This window comes from Actinia tenebrosa, unplaced genomic scaffold (genome assembly GCF_029948245.1).
Source record: "Actinia tenebrosa isolate PJP-AT-01 unplaced genomic scaffold, QUT_ActTen_1.0 PGA_scaffold9__36_contigs__length_13948895, whole genome shotgun sequence".
In the NCBI taxonomy this organism is placed as follows: domain Eukaryota; kingdom Metazoa; phylum Cnidaria; class Anthozoa; order Actiniaria; family Actiniidae; genus Actinia; species Actinia tenebrosa.
Genome location: NW_028292586.1, coordinates 1,767,052 through 1,785,086, shown reverse-complemented (window position 1 = coordinate 1,785,086; position 18,035 = coordinate 1,767,052). Strand labels below are relative to the sequence as shown.

Here is an 18,035-nt window from a genome sequence, read left to right as displayed (position 1 = left end):
TCCTACCACAGGTATCCCACATGCAGATGTTTTAAAACCACAGGCAGCCCAAACAGCGATTAACACAAACTTTAGACTGCGAGCTAAGTCCTCTATTTCCCTTGTTCACTGTCCGTTTGTCTGTCCGTGTCGATTGGTCGAGGAAGATTGGTTACGAGTCAAAAGTCCCTGGGGGAGGGGGCTGGGAGGGAGGGAAAAGATTTATTATCTCAGCCAATCTCGGTGTTGCAGTGGAACTTATTTGCATGCTATATTTGCAGGCTATAAATCCCAATAGTAACAGATTAGGACAAATTAGAAGACAATGTTTTTCTTTGTTTGTTTCATTTTATTTTCAAAAATCGTCTTTCCGTAGAGGGAGGAATTAACAAAAAGTCGTTCATGATAATTGTCATACAATAATAGTGATATGATCTTCACTTCGTCTATCAGTTTCTATTTTTTGTCTCTTCATTGTTGGGCCAAACAAGTGGATGGCCAGGTCTCAAATCTCTTGCACAAAACGCGAACTGTTCGTCTCTCACCAACAAATTTATCGGTTGCGCTACATAGCGCCTCTCGACGCGGAAGGGCCAGCTCTGCAGTCTCCTTGTTTTTCTTCTCGCAACCCTTTTCCCTCTGCTTTGGAATCATTGTTACTCCGTTTCTGCGCTGCTTTAGTTTATCCGGTGTGGTAGAGTTATCTCCGTTGTTTAGCATTTTGGTCGTATGATGAGTGACAGTAACTTTAATGTTGAGTTGCGAGTTGAAAAGCTCATCAAAAAAAGCAAATTAATATACTGCATGAAATTTCACTACAACTTAAATAGATATTAGGCCGTGTAATTGAAAGATTTCAGGTGAATCATTACGCATGCGCAAGTGTTGTATGTTTGTCCGAGTGCGTCATCCAGTCTTTTATTGCGTCAGGACAGATGAAACAACAATCACCTTTAATTTAATTATATCTTATTGATTACTTTATTATCGAGTTCTATTTTTAATAACCAACGTATTTTATCGAAATTACAGTTCTAAATCACGTTTTTTGTCGTATCAGTACTCTTTCCCCTGGCTACCACTTGTGGGTACATCAACTTTTGACGTCACATCTCTTGGAAAATAAGGACAAACCACGCAAATCCATCGTAAATTTGTAAAAGGTATTTGCGTGTGTTTTAGCTAGTTATTTTCTTATTTTGTCATTTTGTTGATTCCCATCTTCAAGAATTGAAAAGGTCGGCAGTAAAGACGAAAGTAGAATCTTGATTTGTAATGTGCAAAACATTATTATGAACGTTTGATGTAACCTTGGAAGATCATGAAATATTTTATCAATATCTTTAATATCAAATACCTTTATCTTAATTACTCTTCCTTGAGAACAGAGGGATAAAGTTCTGTCGCTCGTTTCTTATTAGCTTCTAGACATTTCCCAAGTGAACTATGACGGAATTCTGTGTTCTATAAATAGCGATAACACCAAGAATAGGCCTTTCCCGAGCTGTTATTAAAGAAAACAGAATGAGCAAAACGTTTTTAAAAATCACTTGCCTTCTGTAGCTTTTATGTCACGTTTTAAACTACATTTCGACGGAAAATGCTGTTCTGATTGTCTAGTTTTATTTCGTTGTCGGAGCGAAAAACGTTGCAGCATATATATCTTTTAGATTTAGAGTACAAGACAGAAAATGAATCCATGTCACTCAGTAGTCGCCTTTATTCTTTCTTCAAAGGTAACTTACAAATTTTACAAGCTCTTGAGCAAATCAATATCGAAAAAATCTTTCACTTTTTCCGCGGTTTAGGTGTCCAAATAGATGACTAATAAATTATCATTATTACAAATCTTTGTACAACACTTGATTATTACTGAATTTTCCAGCCTCAAAAATTTGGAAAAAGTAATCATCTAAACTAACTGTTTTACAAAAGATCCCAAATTATTAAGAATGAACGAACAAATATGTAATTTTGATTTGGAGGCACACTATATTTATTATTGTGAAACTCGTTAAATTAGAGCAAAAACTGTCATCGGGGCAAGACAGTAGTTGAAACAGTAAAGCTACTGTTTTTTGTGTTAAGTTCTGTTAAGACGACACTTCTTATTGCTTCAAGAGGTCATTGTTGTCAAAGGGTTGACGGTTATTTTGACCTCTTCGGGATCCTTGGGGCTTGATTCTTCTAAATCTTTGCCTTTTGAGCTTACAACTGCATCATTAGGAGGCTTGGGCGTTGTTGCAGTTGTTGTTGCTCCAGTTGCTACTGTTGTAGCTGTTGTCGTTGCAGTGCCATCTGTTTTTGGCTTGTTCGGAGGAACACCCACATTGGTGTTCTTGGCTTGAGGTCTTGGTTTGGTGGTCCTGGGTGGACGTCCACCCCCTTGGGGAGGTTTCTGAATCATAGGTGTGATACGTACTGGACCCACTTCTTTTATTGGTATTAGGTTTTCCATCCATTCTGTTAGCTTGCTTACCATCTTCTGACTTTGACGAGTCCGTTTTGTTTGGCTTTGGCTTGTTCATGTTATCCTGTGGCTTTTTTCTCGGTAGTTCAATTATATGCGACTTGTTTTCTTCTTTCTTGTCTTTTTTCTCTTGGCTAGTTTGCTTGGGTTTGTTTTCTTGAGACATGCGTGGAGACTTGTTTTGGTGATGCACTCCCGATGTCGGCGCCAGTGGCACTTGCTTATGTTGCAGGGCTTGCCTATGCTGTGAAGACATCTTTATTCCTTCTTGTACTGGTGCATTTTGATGCTTTGAAACCATCGGTTGCATTGGCATCTGCTGCTTGGGATAAGTATTTGGAAAGACCTGCCCTTGTTTTTGGCCTTGCTGCTGCTGTAGGTTCTGTCCCTTAAGCTCATTTGAGCTGCTTGTTTCATTCACAGACGCTGGTGACTTCTGTCTGCTTTGCGGATCTGTAGCAAAAAACATGCGCGTCTCTGCCAGCATTTTCTGGTGCTGCATGGCTTTAAATTGATTGGACTGAGAACTTACAGGTACTTGAGGCGGAAACTGTGGTCGTGTAGAGACAATAGGCACCTTCTGTGTATGGGGCATACGTGGGGCCTGCTGTCGTATGGGTCTAGGCGGCTGTATTGGCCTTGGCTGATGCTGTGAAATATTTGGAGGCATTCCTTGTAGGGCGACAGAGGTAGGTGGTCTCTGGATAGGCCCTGGGAATCTTTGGTTACCCACAGAAGGCTGTGAAGGCCCAACATGTCCATACTGCCTGGGAATCATCTGATGAGGAACTCCAGAGCCTGGCATATGGGGAACATTATGTTGCTGTTGGGAAGGGACTTGACTTGGTTGTCCCTGAGGTCGAATATTCATCGTCTGATGTTGCTGTAATTGTTGTGGTTTAATATGTACAGGCTGTGACTGAAATGGCGTGAACTGCTGCACAGGTGTTTGTTGACGTTGTTGCTGCGAAAGTTGGAAATGACTCATGGGAGCATGCTTGGCAAAGGAATTGGTGCCAGCAGCAAATGAAACGTTTGGATCAACAGGTGACATTGATACTGGTCTGTTGGAGATGTACGACGTCTGCATCGGGGGGCTGTGTGACAGTGGTCCCATATTCGGAGGGCTTGGTCCAATATGGACTAAGTTAGGATTCACAGCAGAGGTCAGTAGACCCATTCCACTGTTAGCAGTCGAACTGGAAGGTGTTGGAGTTGAAATACGTTTTGGAGGCTCGAATGGTTTGGCATTAATATGCTTGACCATTTCAGACTGCGACTGGTTGTACTCTCCGTGACTTGGCTCCATTGACTTTATAGACGTACCTAGCTGACCGTCAAAGCTTGGTGGTTTTGTGTGCAAGGAGAATGTGCTCTGAATCTGTTGAGGTGCTCCGGCAGGTGGAGCGTGCTGTACGTGGGGTTGCTGTGTCATTACATCAGTGAACCCCAAAGCTTGATTCCCCATCATCTGTCGTTGAGCTTGCTGGGACTGTTGATTAAAGTTTAACAGCGTGGCTGTGCCTCCCATGCTTTGAGGATCATATGGCATATACATAGTTTGAGCAGGCGAACCAGATGGACCAAACATCGAGCTATTCATGGTCTTGGGCTGCTGTCCTTGTAATGCCATCACAGACGTTGCTTGTGTTCTTGTAGACGTTGACACATACGATGGGGTTGTTGTCGTGGCAACCATAGTGAGTGACATATAGGGCTGCGACACGGAAAACCCACCAGCAGGGTACAGATTACTATTCAAGAAAGGAGACGGGAACATTTCTTGGGGCGACTGAGCTATAGAAGAAGCGGAAGTCGGTTGGCGCACTTGCATCTGTTGAGACAGCTGATAGTTGTTGGCTGCAACTTGTGCTGACTGGGGCATTGATTGCAAAGGCTGGATGAACTGCTGTGGTTGACGCTGTTGTAGTTGTAAGATTTGAGCTTCAATCTGGAATGGATAGGTATTATGTACATTCTGTCTTAGCAGATGTTCCTGAGGAAGGACAGGCTGTGTGGGAACCATGGACTCCAGATCAGATTGTCCTCTGTCTTCCCCAGAAGCAGGAGCTAGAGATGAAGTCTGTTGTGGTTTGACAGGCTGTTGTTGCTGTTGTGGCTTGACTTTACATACGTTCTGCTGCTCGTTTCCTCCAGGCTTTTTACCACTGTACTGCACTTCTGTGGGTTTGGTTACATCAGCCTTACTAACACTATCCTCTGCATTTTCTCTATACTCGTTCGTCGTGTCAGCGCTACCTTTAACTATAGTACTCCCATCTTTACTTTCTATTGATACTGACGGCGAACTCGTTTCAGGCCAAGATGGCGTGGTTTCCATAGATACTGTTGTGAGGCCAACCGAGGTAGAAGGAGTCTGATGCCAAGCCATATACGCAGCGTTCATCCTCTTTTTCATTTCTGCGAAGATTATTGGTGATACTGGCGTGGGTGGACGGTCTTGTGTTTCTTCAGACGAGTCAGTTATATCCACAGATAAAGGTCTACTACTACTAAACATGCTACCGTCTTCACTGGCTTGCTCTTCAGAGTCAACACTGTAATCTGAATCTTTTCGTGGCACGCTGTCTTTTTCGCTCTCCTGTTGATACGTTTAGAGAAAGAAAAGGTGTGAATATATATGCCATACATTCTAAGAATATTAATGCCTGGAATATTGTTTTTCTCGACAAGACAATTTACTTACAGCATTAGAGAAGTTTCATGTGCAAGAATTTCGAGATGAAAAACACTCAAGATTAAATACTTACTGTAATTGCCTCATCTTTTTCTGTAATTTGTATTCCTTTCTTTTCTACAGGGGTGTCCTCTGTTACGACCTCGCTCCCTTTTTTGTCAGATGAAGATGCATCTGAAATCGAAGACTCCTCTACGACAGGCGTTCTCTTGGTAGTTAAAGTTACGTCTGAAGGTTCGACATCCTGTATAAGACAAACGATGGTCAAACAGTTGTTACATATTCAAATTACACGCTGTTGTAGGGTCGATTTACACGAAGCAATTCGTGTGGTCAGCATGTTGCGCACGAAAGTCAATAGGAAACTGTACCATGTAAATCAGCCTTTGCACACTCTCTTTCTCTCCATGCACTTGCTTTGTTTAAGGGATGTTTTACAGAAAAAAGTCGAAATGACTCATTACGTGGGATCTAAGTACACTCTTATAACTAGCTGGCGCTAATGAGACGCTTTCTTACCAATTGCTTCGCGGTCAGCCGACTCTTCTCTTTCTTGCTCTCTTCTTTAGTAAATTCTTTCTTAGCGCCATCCTCCGTAGTGCTTTTTCTTTTTGATGACTTATCAAACCTCGGTGGTTTTTGTGGTTTGGGCTGCGATTTTTTCACTCCATCGTGGCGTCTTTCCCTCGCTCCACTACTTGCTGTCGAATGCTCTGATTTCTTTTCAGTCTTCTCTTGGACCTCTTCTTGTTCCTCTGTAGGAGCCATCGATTCGATTTCTTTAGTGATTTCTTTCAATTCGTCTTCGGCAGACTTGTCTTCGATGTTGGAATTGATGAGTGAGTTTTGGACAGCCACGACAGTGCTCTATGATGGTGAAAAAACAAAGTTAGTCTTCAAATTTTAACTGGATTCCCGGATTTTAGTAATTCTTTATCTTGTCCTCTCCCTGCCTGGTTTTTACCTGCGACGGAATCGAAGTTGGAAGTAGCTCATCACCAAGTAGAAACCAGAAAAAGAGAGTCGGAATGGCGTCACAAGCGGAATCAAAAGGATCAGGTTTATTTTGCTTCGTTTGTGTTTACGCTTATGACCAGCGGTTTTCACTTGCAGTTACACGCATTAACTTTTTCCGACTTCAATTCCGTCGCAAGCTTTAGTACATAAATTCTTGGCTCTCCAGAAAAACATGCAAACTATAGGTTTGACCCGCCCTTTCCGTGACTACCTCTGCTACTCCCTCTTCCCTATTCCAGCAAGATTAAAGGCGCGATTACACGACACAAATTGCATGGAGCATTGCAGCGTGTGACCTAAAGCGCAATTTGAAAAATATTGCGACACATCATCAGTGTTGCATCAATTGTTGGAAAAAGTAGAATTCGTTTCTACTTTTGGAAACGATCGCGTCTATATAGACCTTGAAGACACGCTTGCAACTTGTGTCGCAACGCTGTTGTGAAACAAGTTGCAGAGAAATTTGAACGTTATATTATACTTACCGGTTGAGTATGCCTTGAAGGTTTCCCACTGCCAACAGCGAGAGGATCCGGGACATTAGAAGCAATAGCCAGACAACTTCCAGGAGCTTTAGCTGGGGTAACGAGACTCAAAGGTTTATTCCATGCATTAAACACGGGTGGAGGTTGCGGTGACGGTGGCCTTTCGACTGTAACGGGACTGTTTCGCTTAGTCGAATTGGTACTCGAGGAATTACTATTGATTCCTGAGCTGACCAGGCCTGTAATTCCTTCCAAGACCAAAGCGGATGATGACTTGGTAGTCATCGCTTTGCCTTGGCTGGTAGAGCCAGATGCATTCTGGTGCTGTTTGCTAAACCTCGGAGGTTTGTTAACTTGGGTTTTCTTGAATTTTTCGGATTTTTCTGAGCTTCTTTGACTGGCTTTTTCCTCGTTCCTCTTTCGTCGCTCATCCTCCTCTCGTTGTTTTTCTTTGAGTTCTTTTTGGGTTCGTTTCGAGGTAACTTCCACAAACCCACTTGATGAGATATCAGATGCATCGTCTGGGATGTCATCTATGCAGATAACACCAGCCACGTTGTGTAAATCGTACAGCTGAATATTCGCTTTTTTAGCGACAGAATCAGTGCGCTTTTGAGTCTTACTCTCGATAGTATCCACCGCACTGTAGTCCGACCTCTTTTCTTCTTTAGGGGTTCCAGAACTTTTCTTGCCTTGCGCCAAGTCCGTACTTTTTGCAGCAGGTAAAGCCCCCTTAGACTCCAAGGTCGTTAACTTGGAACCTTCAACTTTTACCTGCTTTTCGGCTAAAAAAGGATCAGTTTTTCTTGTGCTGGATGGCCCTCCATCTCGACGGCCACCTTGTCTCCCAGACTCGTCACGAGATGAGGTTCTACGGTTTGAGTATTGATCACCTGATTTTGGAGCTCGTTTGTGTGAATCGCCTGATTTGTCTTGTTCTTTTGGACTTTGATTAACCTCGTCTTCCCAATCTTCTGTTGGTTGTATTGACCCGCCATCTCTGTCATCCATATCTCTTGAACTTGGCATCCCGCGGCCACGTCCTCTTCCTCTACCTCTGCCCCTACTTCCGCGATCCCCGCTGCGGAATCCACCACGACTGGAGCTTCCTCTCTGTGCTGCAGCTCTCTCCTGTTGCTTCTGGAACCGCGGAGGCTTCTCATTCTCTCGTCTGGGGCGTGGAAAGCCACCTCCTCTCGCTCTTGAACCTCTGGTCGATCTTACTGGAGTACGTGAAGTAGATCCCGACTGACTAGTGGTTCTTGGTCGTTCTTTTGGCTTTTCTTCTTTATCTTCTACTCTTTCTTCAGACGCAGAAGTCGCTGTGGTGTAGCTACTCGATTCACTTCCACTGTCGTCAACATCTTCTTCATCACTCGCCGGCTCTTCTTTCTTTGGAGTCCTCTGACTGATTCTCCCACTTCCAACCAGACGGCCACTGCCTATGCGTCCTCGTGCAGAACCTGCTCCCCTGCCTCGAGCATGCGGTACACCTCGATGGCTCCTCTCATGACCACGTGACGATCTGGGTGCTTCTCTGATGCGATCCTGATCCCTGGGCTTTATTCTTTCCCGATCTCTATCGCGGTCTCTATCACGAGGTCTATCCTTGTAATAATTATTGTCCTGATCTCGGTATCTGTCTCGTTCTTGTCTGCGATCTTGCCCATCACGAGTTGATCGTTGTGCAGTGAAATGTTCTTCTTCTCTTACATCGCGTGCCGGAAAGACAGCCCTTTTCGTCTCTGCCTTGTTTTCCTTATTACCATCAGTTCTTCTTTGATCGGAGGGTTTCCTCTGAACCCTTTCTCTTTCATCCTTTCTCTCATATCTATCCATCCTTTTCTCTGGTCTGTCAGTTCTTCTTTCTCCTTTTTCTCTCTCGTGAGAATCTTTGGCAGGTTTTTCTTGGTAGGAGGGTTTTCGTTCCTGGCTTTCTCTATCAGGTTGCGTTCTTTCATCTTTCTTTTGTGGCGCTCGTTCTATCTTTCCTTTCACTTCCCGATCCTCACTTGATATCTTATCTGATGTGTCTTTGTTACGATCTTCACTTTTCAAGGGTTCACGTGGTTCACGTGTTCTCTCAGTTCTCTCGTCCTTTCTGTAATCTCTATTGTCTCTCGAATCCCTTCTTTGACGAGTATCTCGCATACCTCGTTGGCGATTATCGCTACCGCCGACTCTATAATCAGATCTTCCACGTGCAATGCCACGACCTCTACCTCGATAACCTGATCCAGGCCTTAATCGTCCTCGCCCATCTGTCTGTCTGTCACGGCTGGTCATCTTGTTCCTTCTCTCTTCGTAATCCTCTTCAGTTCCGTCCCTTTTTCTTTTATGCACTTCTTCGGGTTTTCTGTCGCTAGATCGGTATTCTCGCTTTCGCGGAACTGTACCAGTTTCTTGATCGGACCTGCCTTTACCTGTTGGCTCAATTGGAGTCTTGTCATGTTGTTTTTCGTTCTCTTTCTCTTCCAGTACATCTTTTCTTGTTTCTTTATCGACACTCTTCACCGTACTGTCTCCTGGTCTTCCCTTGTCACGTGCATCAGTTTTTCGGGTCTCTTGCTCAGATGGAGAAGATGTCGTACCAGAATTCGCTCGCTGTCTCGACCCTTTCTCTCTTTCACCTGTACTGTCGAGTGACTTCACACTAGCAACATCATCTCCAGCAGTACTGCTGCTATCTGTGCGTTTCATGATCCTTTTAGGAGCTATAGTTTCTGTGGGTCGGCTTGTTTTTCCTGCACCAGATGGAGACACTGGACCTGAAACCAAGCATTACTTTATTAAAATTCAAACCACAACTTTTGGGCTCATCAAAGTCAGGGCACACACTACAAGATTGAAATGGAATTTAAGCGGAGGGGAGCAAAAAAAGTGTAAAACCCTTGAATCAAGTGAGAAAGCTAAAGAACTCAACTCATGTGATGGTGAGATATCCAGCCCTAGAGCCTGCAAGTGCACTACTGTACCTCTACCCCAACCTTGATTCACCCATTCAAACTGTGCGTGCTGATATATCACATAATACGAACATATTGAACTGAGGGATAAAAAAGGAAATCAGCTTTTAAACTTACCAGAGTCTGTACCATGGGTAGGGTGTACATCCAAGGCTTCTCTTCGTGGTTGTGACATAGGGTGTGTGGCTTGATAAAGCTGCTGTTGCTGGTATTGCTGTTGCTGCTGTTGCCTCTGCTGTTGGAAGCGAGGAGGGATATTTTTCTGTGGGTGTTGGAAGTACGGACGAGATCCACTAGACCTTGATGCATCACTGGAGTCACTGTCATTCCTTCGTCTGGAGGAATCATCAGCTCTGTAGGGTGGAACCTTCTGGTCTGAATGCAGCGGTGCAGGATAGTGCCCAGTCTTCTGGTCTGATGGCAGTTCAGTATCTTTATCATTCTTCTCTCTCACTTCCTCGCCTCTGGTCTCTCTTTCTGACTTCCCAGACTCTAAAGACTCAGTTCTTGGTGTCTCTGCCACGCCTTCCTTAGTTTCTTCAGACGTCTCAGAAGGAGCTCTCCCACGTTTTTCTTCCAGTGCTTTTAATTTCATCAAGGCAGCAGCCTTGGTTTTTGCTTGAAACTCCTGTTCTTCCTGTTCTCTTCTCATCCTGGCTCTCTCTACAGCTGCATGCATTTCTTGCTTACGAGCAGCCCATTCTAATAATGGTTCATCCTCCCTTCTCATGGGTGGACCCATTGCATCTTGCTTGGGTGGTGTTCCCCCGGGGGGTCCCCTCTCAGCAGGTGGTGACCCAGATACTGGGGAGTATTGACCCCTCTGTGGGGGTGGGTACTGCATGTTCCATGGTGCTGAGCCACCATGATAACCTTGACCTTGGGTTGGTCTGTGACCATCAAATGGTCTCTGAGGGGGTCCAGACCTGGCTTCTCTTCCATACTGGTTTTCTCCATATTGTGGAGGCCCTTGAGGTGGTTCTCCCCATGCAGATCTTGGCTTTTGAGGTGGTCTATCAGTATCCTGGGTAAAATTCAAAGAAATTTAAATCATTAGACATTTTAGGATGCATTTCAGGTGGCTAGTTTATTGAGTCCCCAACAGGGTGAGACAAAATACAAAGACAAGAAAAAATGTCCACCCATATTGCACCCTAAAATTTCTATCAAGTCATTTATTATCAAACTTTTTCTGATGGAATATTGTACTCTGTTGAGTATAATTGGATAAAAAGATTGGCTTACTTGAATGATATAAGCCTAAACACTTTGACGTCAAGAGTTAACTGGGTAACATAAACAATGAAAATAGCTGCAAGGCTGTATTTACCTGTGGTCTTTTGTACTGTGCCGACTCCTTGCCTTGGTCAGATTCTTTCTTCGTATCTGATGCAGAGGGTTCCTCTGCTTTCTGAACTTTTTTCTCATCAGTTTCGTGTTTGCTTTTTACCTCTTCTTTGTCACCTTTGCTCTTCTCTTCTTCATCAAAATCCTCAAAATTAAGCTTAGCCGTGTAATCAACTTCACCGTGTGCACCAGCCCATCCCCCATCATCATCTTCATCATCCATTGCTTGTATGTCCTCTGGTCTTAGAACTGCTGGTCTTATCACAGGCTTGTTGTCCATGTCTCTGTCGGCTTCATATCTCTTGTCTATTCGCATCCCTGGTCTTTGCCCAGGACCTGGTCTTTGATACGGTCTATGAGAGTAAATAGCAAGTAGATTATCTCAAGGGTAATTTTTAGATAGCACAAATAATAAAATAATATAAATCTCTTTATTTAAGTGTTTAGTCATTCTAGCTCTTTCGCACTAATTGGGGACACTTTTCACTCACGCACTACAACTACATTCAATGTTCTATACTCTATGTTTTTTAAAGAGGGAGGAAACCAGAGAAAACCCTCGTAGGATAGGAGAGAACAACACATCAAACAAATTCAATTCACATATGGTGTCCACAGGGCTCGAATCAGTGACCTGGACCTTTGGACTCACAGCTGTGAAAGAGGACTCGTTAGCAGCATACTTATGCTACCCAAATATATCTATAGGATCAAAATAGATGTCTAACCTTCCATATTGGTCTTGTGCAGGGTACCCATGGGGTGGTGGTCTGCCTCCTTGTGCAGGATGTTGACTGTTACTGTAATGGTGACCTCTGCTGTGCTGTAATGTGATAAATATAATATACATTTAATTTAAACATTAGATTATCAATAAACATATTGACTAACAAAGATAGAGTGATTTTACTTCACCTGTGAAACAGAAGTAATTGTTAATGTGTAAAAAAAATAGTCAAAAAGGAAAACAATGAAAATAAGATCTACTGAGGTCTACTAAGAGGAAAACAAAAAAAGAAAATAATAAAAATAAGATCTACTAGATCTACTAACTAATTTCTGGATTTAGTAAGACCACTCTAAAGTTTAAATGAAACATTGGAAAATGATTTTCTACAGGGAATAACGTGGTGTGAAATGGTAGACAACACACCTAGCTAATTGGTCTGATGAAAAAGAGCAAGCTGCTCTAGTTGGAGGGAATACCTTGTATATCAAATATAAATAACTTCATAATCTTACCTGGAAATCTGGAGGTGGTCGCCTATGGTAGTCCCCTCGTCCTGGTCCACCATTGAACATGTCATGATCTCGACCATAGCCATGTGAAGGGGGACCTTAAATTGTAACATTTACATCACTAGTTAATACTAATATTCTACAAATGAAAAACACCTACAAAAAATGCCAGATTTTAATTTTTTTATTTTGCAACATTAGGATCACTTACCTGGACCACTGCGCTCCATCCACGGAGGCTCGTCTGAAAAATAAAATGAGATGCAAATATAAGATATATGTAAAGTACATTGAGAGCAGGGGTACATAATTGACAGGTTGAGTGAACGTCACTATAAGGAATGGTTTCTCCAAGCTGGATATGTACCTTTACCACATGGCAGCCATGCTTATTCAAACAAGAATATAAACCCTGCTTATGCCATGAAAACTTATCTTGGCACATTCTAATGTACGCACACTGGAAAACAATCTAATAGTCTGGTCAACATAAATAATTTTAATACATAATTAAAAAAACAAATGGCTACCACATGCGAAAGTTCCACCCATGCTCTAGTTTTCTCGCAATGGGTTTTGCAATTTTAGTCGAATTACTGCCGTTTTCCACATTCTGTGAACTCGGTAGTTTGGAGCTGCATGCTGAATTTTGGTTTTTCACTACCTTCAATCAAAAATAATCAGTCGATACCTTTTAGGTTTAAAAAAATTCAATTTCACAATAAGCCCTTTAAACGTCCGAGTTTGCAGAATATCAAAAAACCACAGTAATTGTCAGCACAAAAGGGAATTTAAAATTGTATTGCTGGTGCAAGAAAAATATTGTTAGTTTTTGAACAGCTTTGAGATTACTTACGAGTATTTCGAATAATAGGAGCTTGGCCATGAGAAAATTCTTTTCTTTCTGGTTTTGTATCTCCATTGTCTGGCCCACCCAAGGTTGGAAACTCCCGATTGAAATATGGAGTTGGTTGGTGAGAGTAAGGTTTTGCTGTAAGAAAAGAATTTCAATAGTGATTATTTAATGCCCAATGTCTAGTTTAATTTTGAATTGTCCCCTTTACAGTTCTTGAAAGGTAGCCATGCCTTTGCATTGAAGCAAGACATACGGTTAGCTTGCAATGATAGAGACATATGAATAACTATCCAAGGTGTTAAAAAAGGTATCTATCATTGCAAGCTCACCGTTTATCTCCCTTTGATGCAAAGGCATGGCTACCTATTCAAGATGGCACAGGGAATTGTGAAGGTGACTATTGAACATGTTTCACGGACCAGGTTTTAACCTTATGGACCACTAGTTTAAATTTCCTAATACAATTGGTTTTTGTGATCATTAGCATCTAACTTGGGGGCCACTCTGCATGGACACAATAGTCTTTTCATCTACCCTAGAGGGGTAATTCAATGTGCCATACAGAGGAACAAGATATTCTAAGTGGCCCTCAAAATTGAGGATATGAAATAGCTGGATAATAACTAGACTACAGTATTTAACATTCACCAACCAAACCAAAGCCTTTTTTTACAAAAGGGAAGGAACAAATATAAAAAACAAATGAAAATATGGCAACTGATTTCAATGAATGAGTTTTTCAAAGGAAAAAATATTGTTATGAAACATTTTAGCATATCTGTCCCCCCCCTCAACTAAACACTAGATTATTTACTTCTGATGTCATTATGAAATGGGTCAATTAAGAGCTATATAGCCCTAATGACACCTAAACTTTCAAATAAACCAATATAAAGTATCACTCTTCTCTAATACAGTAATTTTTAGATAAAAATAGGTTTAATAATTATCGAAATTTGTCCTTCAAGTTTTGAAAGGCTGTTTCACATCTGCTTAGAATAGGATCAAAAGAAATTTTTCTCTTTGTTTGTCATAGCAATACATCAATATTCATGGGACAAGCCAGGTACTGAACATGTCATGCGAGTAATTAGATTCACAGAATAACCACTACTTGTTAAATAACAAGAACTGTTTGACATCAAAATGTAATTAACAACAAAATCTTCAAATATCGAAAAGACCAATATTGCTCCAAGCTAGTGAAATTTAATGGCTCACTATTTAATCCATAGGTTAGTGGTCACATAGGTCACAGTAATCTGCTGGGATACTGGATTTATAGACATTACCAGCCCATTGCTTAGTATTTGAAAAACTTTCTGAAAGATCTTTTGGTTTGAGAATTTCTAGAGGAAAACGTTTTTATGAAATCAAAAATTTAAATCTTAGTTTTATTTTCTTAATGGTGATTGATTTTACATGAAAATAAAAATTCAAAATCATTAAGAGCCTTTTCATACTTAAGTTTGAGAAACAGAACTTCAATTAAACAAACATTTAGGAAAATAAGGTGAAGTGTTTGCCATGTTCAATAGTTTCATTGATGATCGTAAAATTAAATGCCAAGTTTGTTTTCTTCAAAATGCTAATTTTTTTCCATCTAGACAAGCCAAGAGGTCTGTTTGATGACTAAGATTAAAGGACTTCATAATTATTTTGCCTTACATAAAATATTCTGATCTCTAGATGTGGATCTTTGGAAAAATACAATATCTTCAAAATCAAGAAAAACTTTTAATTTATTTGATGAAAATATTACATTTTCAGTAATAGAATTTTTCAGGTCCTTCCTTTTTAGGAAAGTTGTTAGAAAGATAGCAGTTTAGAGGATGATTTTTTAGAGTAAAAATTGTTTGTCTCATGATAAAAATATTCTTAGTGCAGGAACATTAATTTGAAGACCAGCAGAGCTGGTGGTTCAAAATAACTTGAGAATTATCTTTGTTTTCACTTATATAACACTCTAAGAAAATAAATATTCCATCATGATGAGTTACCTATAGACTCTTATCTGATACAGTGAAATTTCCAAACAATTTCAAGACAGACTTGATGTTTTCAATTTTCTTTGTTTTCATGTTTTTGCTGCACTCATAAAAGAGTTAAACCAGGGATACTGCTTTCTCACATTTTTCTAGTTTGCACAGTTTAAAAAAAACACCTCTAATATGAATGGATTCTTAAACCATCAATGTCTACTAGATCATTTTCTCCCCTTAAAAATTACAATTCCTCTCCTTCTGGTTAAAGTTATGTTAAGCAGAGAAGAATAAAACCTTCCATATATTTAAATATCAACATGGAGACAAAATAATATAAAGCATCAAGAGTATATGCATTTATTATGCAATAAAAATGACAACTATATTTCTTTTTCACACAAATATTTCTCTCTCATGTCCAATGCAGTCCCTAAGCGATTTCCATGTCTGCCTAAGGCAATAACAAAATTTAATATACGAGGAATAATTGTAGTATTTCTATTGCAATTTGCATTTTATGTAATCCAAAATAATTTTTTTTCCATTCAACATTAACCTCACAGTAGCAACCTGTGAGACATTGCTTATTAAAAATGCTAAATGCAATCTTATCAAACGAAGGGCAAAATTGCTTGAGGTTAATAGCTAGACAAGGAATGTTTCACCTAAGTTTAAGGTAAAATTACTAGTGATTGCACACAAATAGATTTTGGTATCACGCATGGGGCAGTCGCTGTCCAGAATTTGAAAATGCTAGTGAATTTAATTCTTATGCTTCTCCATACTCATGAAATAAAGAAATATCAATAACACAATAAAAAGCCTATCTAAACTTACTGCAAAGATCTTGTAAAAATGCTAAATATGATACTGACTTAGAACAGGTGAAAATGAATAAAATAAAACCAAAGAAGGAATTCTTTACATCACCTGCCTTGAGAAAAATAATATTCCACCATAATGCAAGAAGCATATTGTTTACATTATGTTAATCTCAAGCTAAACAAAGCACTAACAATGTTGTCTGCAGCTTTCACTCCACCATCTAAATAACAGGAAATTCTATATCTGGTTAAATACAGGATATTTCTCCTTTACATGCAATCAAAATAGTTTTACAACCCCACAAAAAATTAATGTAGTGAAACTATGATCAACAATTTTTCTTCATAAGAATTGCTTTACGATTGACAAGTGTAATTTATTCTTATAACGTCACGCTTTGTGTCAGATTCGAGTATCTGTCAAAGTTTTTTCTTCTTCCGAAAAAAAATTCCACGAAAAAAATTTCGTGTCTTAGATGCAAACCATAACTTACAAGTTAAAATTACTTGAAGAGAACTTAGGAATACGAATATCTAAGCTTTTGGATAACTTCAATGTTAATCGTGCATTAAGCAGGGATAGCAAACAAAGCGCGAAAGTTACAACAATAGATCGCTACTCAAAATCGATGTTTCGACTTAAAAATATTTCTTGCAAAAGAAATTTTTGAGCTACAATCTTCCTTACCTTGACCACCAGCCTCGCTTTGTAATATAGTGCCCCACGTTTTTGCATGTGCTTCGGATTTTTCTTGTGTAGTCGTTGTCGTGTCTTGTCGCGTTGGCCCCGAGCTTTGCGACTGTGGTTGAGTTGCCGGTTGTGAAGAGGGGTAGGATGATGGTTGTATAGGCCGCTGAGGCTGCAGCAGAGGCTGCTGTGTAGTTGGCACACTTCCTTGTGATGTCTGAGGAGCTGGAGTTGTAGAAGGTGATGAGTTCTGTGGAGCTGATGACTCGGTTTTCTCTTTCGCACTTCCCCATCCTCCTCCACCGCTTGGTACTAAACTTACTGTTGGGTCGTTACCAGAATTCTCGCTTTTCAAAGATGGTAAGTTCGCTGGAGGAGGAATTCGCCGACTGGATCCGATCTTACCCAGACTCTGTAATCCATGGCGAGTTGCCCCTACAATATACCAAAAATTCATTAGAGTAACTGTGTATTTTATCTGCGCAAGAAAATAATTTTCCCTTACAACAAACTACGCTTGTATTCAGCTACGCAGTTGCAAAAGAGAGACCAAGAAACGACGTTAAAAACCAAAATAATTAAGCCAACATAATAAACGTTCAAGATATCCTTATGTTTTATTATATAATTGAGTTTTATAGCCTCAAATTATAGATAAGCGCATAAAATACAAGTACAAACCTGTGGAAGTTTTGATTTCTACTTTGTTGCCTTTGTATGTCTGGTTTAGGTTAAGTGAAGAATACTTCGGCTTCCCTGCATTTTCCTTTATTTTAGCAGCCAAACGGTCGGACATTCTGGATAGGCAGTCATGAAGGAAATAAGTAAGAAAAGCCTAAATTTTAATGTGCCTGCAACGTAGTAGTTTCGTGCAACTCGCCAGCAATGGCGGAAAGGGCGGCAAATCCAGTAAAGTCCACAACTAAACGATGCCCGTATTTGAGATAATTCGTCACAAAGACCTCAAGCTAGGTGTTATCTAACGTCCGATGTATTTCTTCTGCTTATAAAATGGACTGTCTGTCCAAGGATTGTTGTAGATGGTAAGGATGGAAATTTCAAAGCCAAGATGGTGGTAAACGACAACGTCAAGCCAGCGGTGAGATTAAAATTTTATGCGAACTAGTTTCACGATGAATCTTACATGACGTACCTTGCTGCCGACACGTCACCGAACAACGCCGAATCTTTCCGATGCCTTTCCGAAGGTGCAGTACACGAAATATTTGGAAACAGTATGTAGTACATACACAAAGAATAAATATAAAATCAAATCAAATTCTTGCAGCGCATACAATACGAGCGTTTTTTCGTTTAAAGCAAAAGCGATGGACAAGTGATTTAATACTAGGATCGTGAACGTGACCTGATATTCGAATGACTGAAGTCACGTCGTTTCGTCATATACCCACCACGTACCTACCTATGCTACTTAAAATATCTAAAATGATTTAAGCAATTCGTCTTTTTAAACGTCATAA

General features: G+C 40.5%; 1 protein-coding gene across 1 annotated transcript; it reads right to left on the bottom strand.

The window, feature by feature from the left end:
• Positions 1–1,675: 1,675 nt before the first annotated feature.
• LOC116297697 (uncharacterized) lies at positions 1,676–17,840 on the bottom strand. Its single transcript, XM_031705975.2, has 12 exons — positions 17,236–17,840; positions 16,555–16,989; positions 13,058–13,192; positions 12,413–12,445; positions 12,205–12,299; positions 11,691–11,785; positions 10,946–11,315; positions 9,733–10,639; positions 6,650–9,417; positions 5,667–6,014; positions 5,221–5,391; positions 1,676–5,051 (listed from the first exon to the last, which is right to left on the bottom strand). The coding sequence occupies exons 1-12, from the start codon at positions 17,348–17,350 to the stop codon at positions 2,202–2,204; spliced, it is 8,322 nt and encodes a 2,773-aa protein (XP_031561835.2). The 5' UTR covers positions 17,351–17,840; the 3' UTR covers positions 1,676–2,201.
• Positions 17,841–18,035: the final 195 nt, after the last annotated feature.

Bases quoted from the DNA above. Each gene is read 5' to 3' on its own strand.
- LOC116297697 (XM_031705975.2), bottom strand. From the start codon at position 17,350: ATGTCCGACCGTTTGGCTGCTAAAATAAAGGAAAATGCAGGGAAGCCG. The intron at 12,300-12,412 runs GTAAGTGATCCT...TTACAATTTAAG, and splicing joins GATGGAGCGCAGTGGTCCAG to GTCCCCCTTCACATGGCTAT. The intron at 11,786-12,204 runs GTAAGATTATGA...ATCACATTACAG, and splicing joins GACCACCTCCAGATTTCCAG to CACAGCAGAGGTCACCATTA.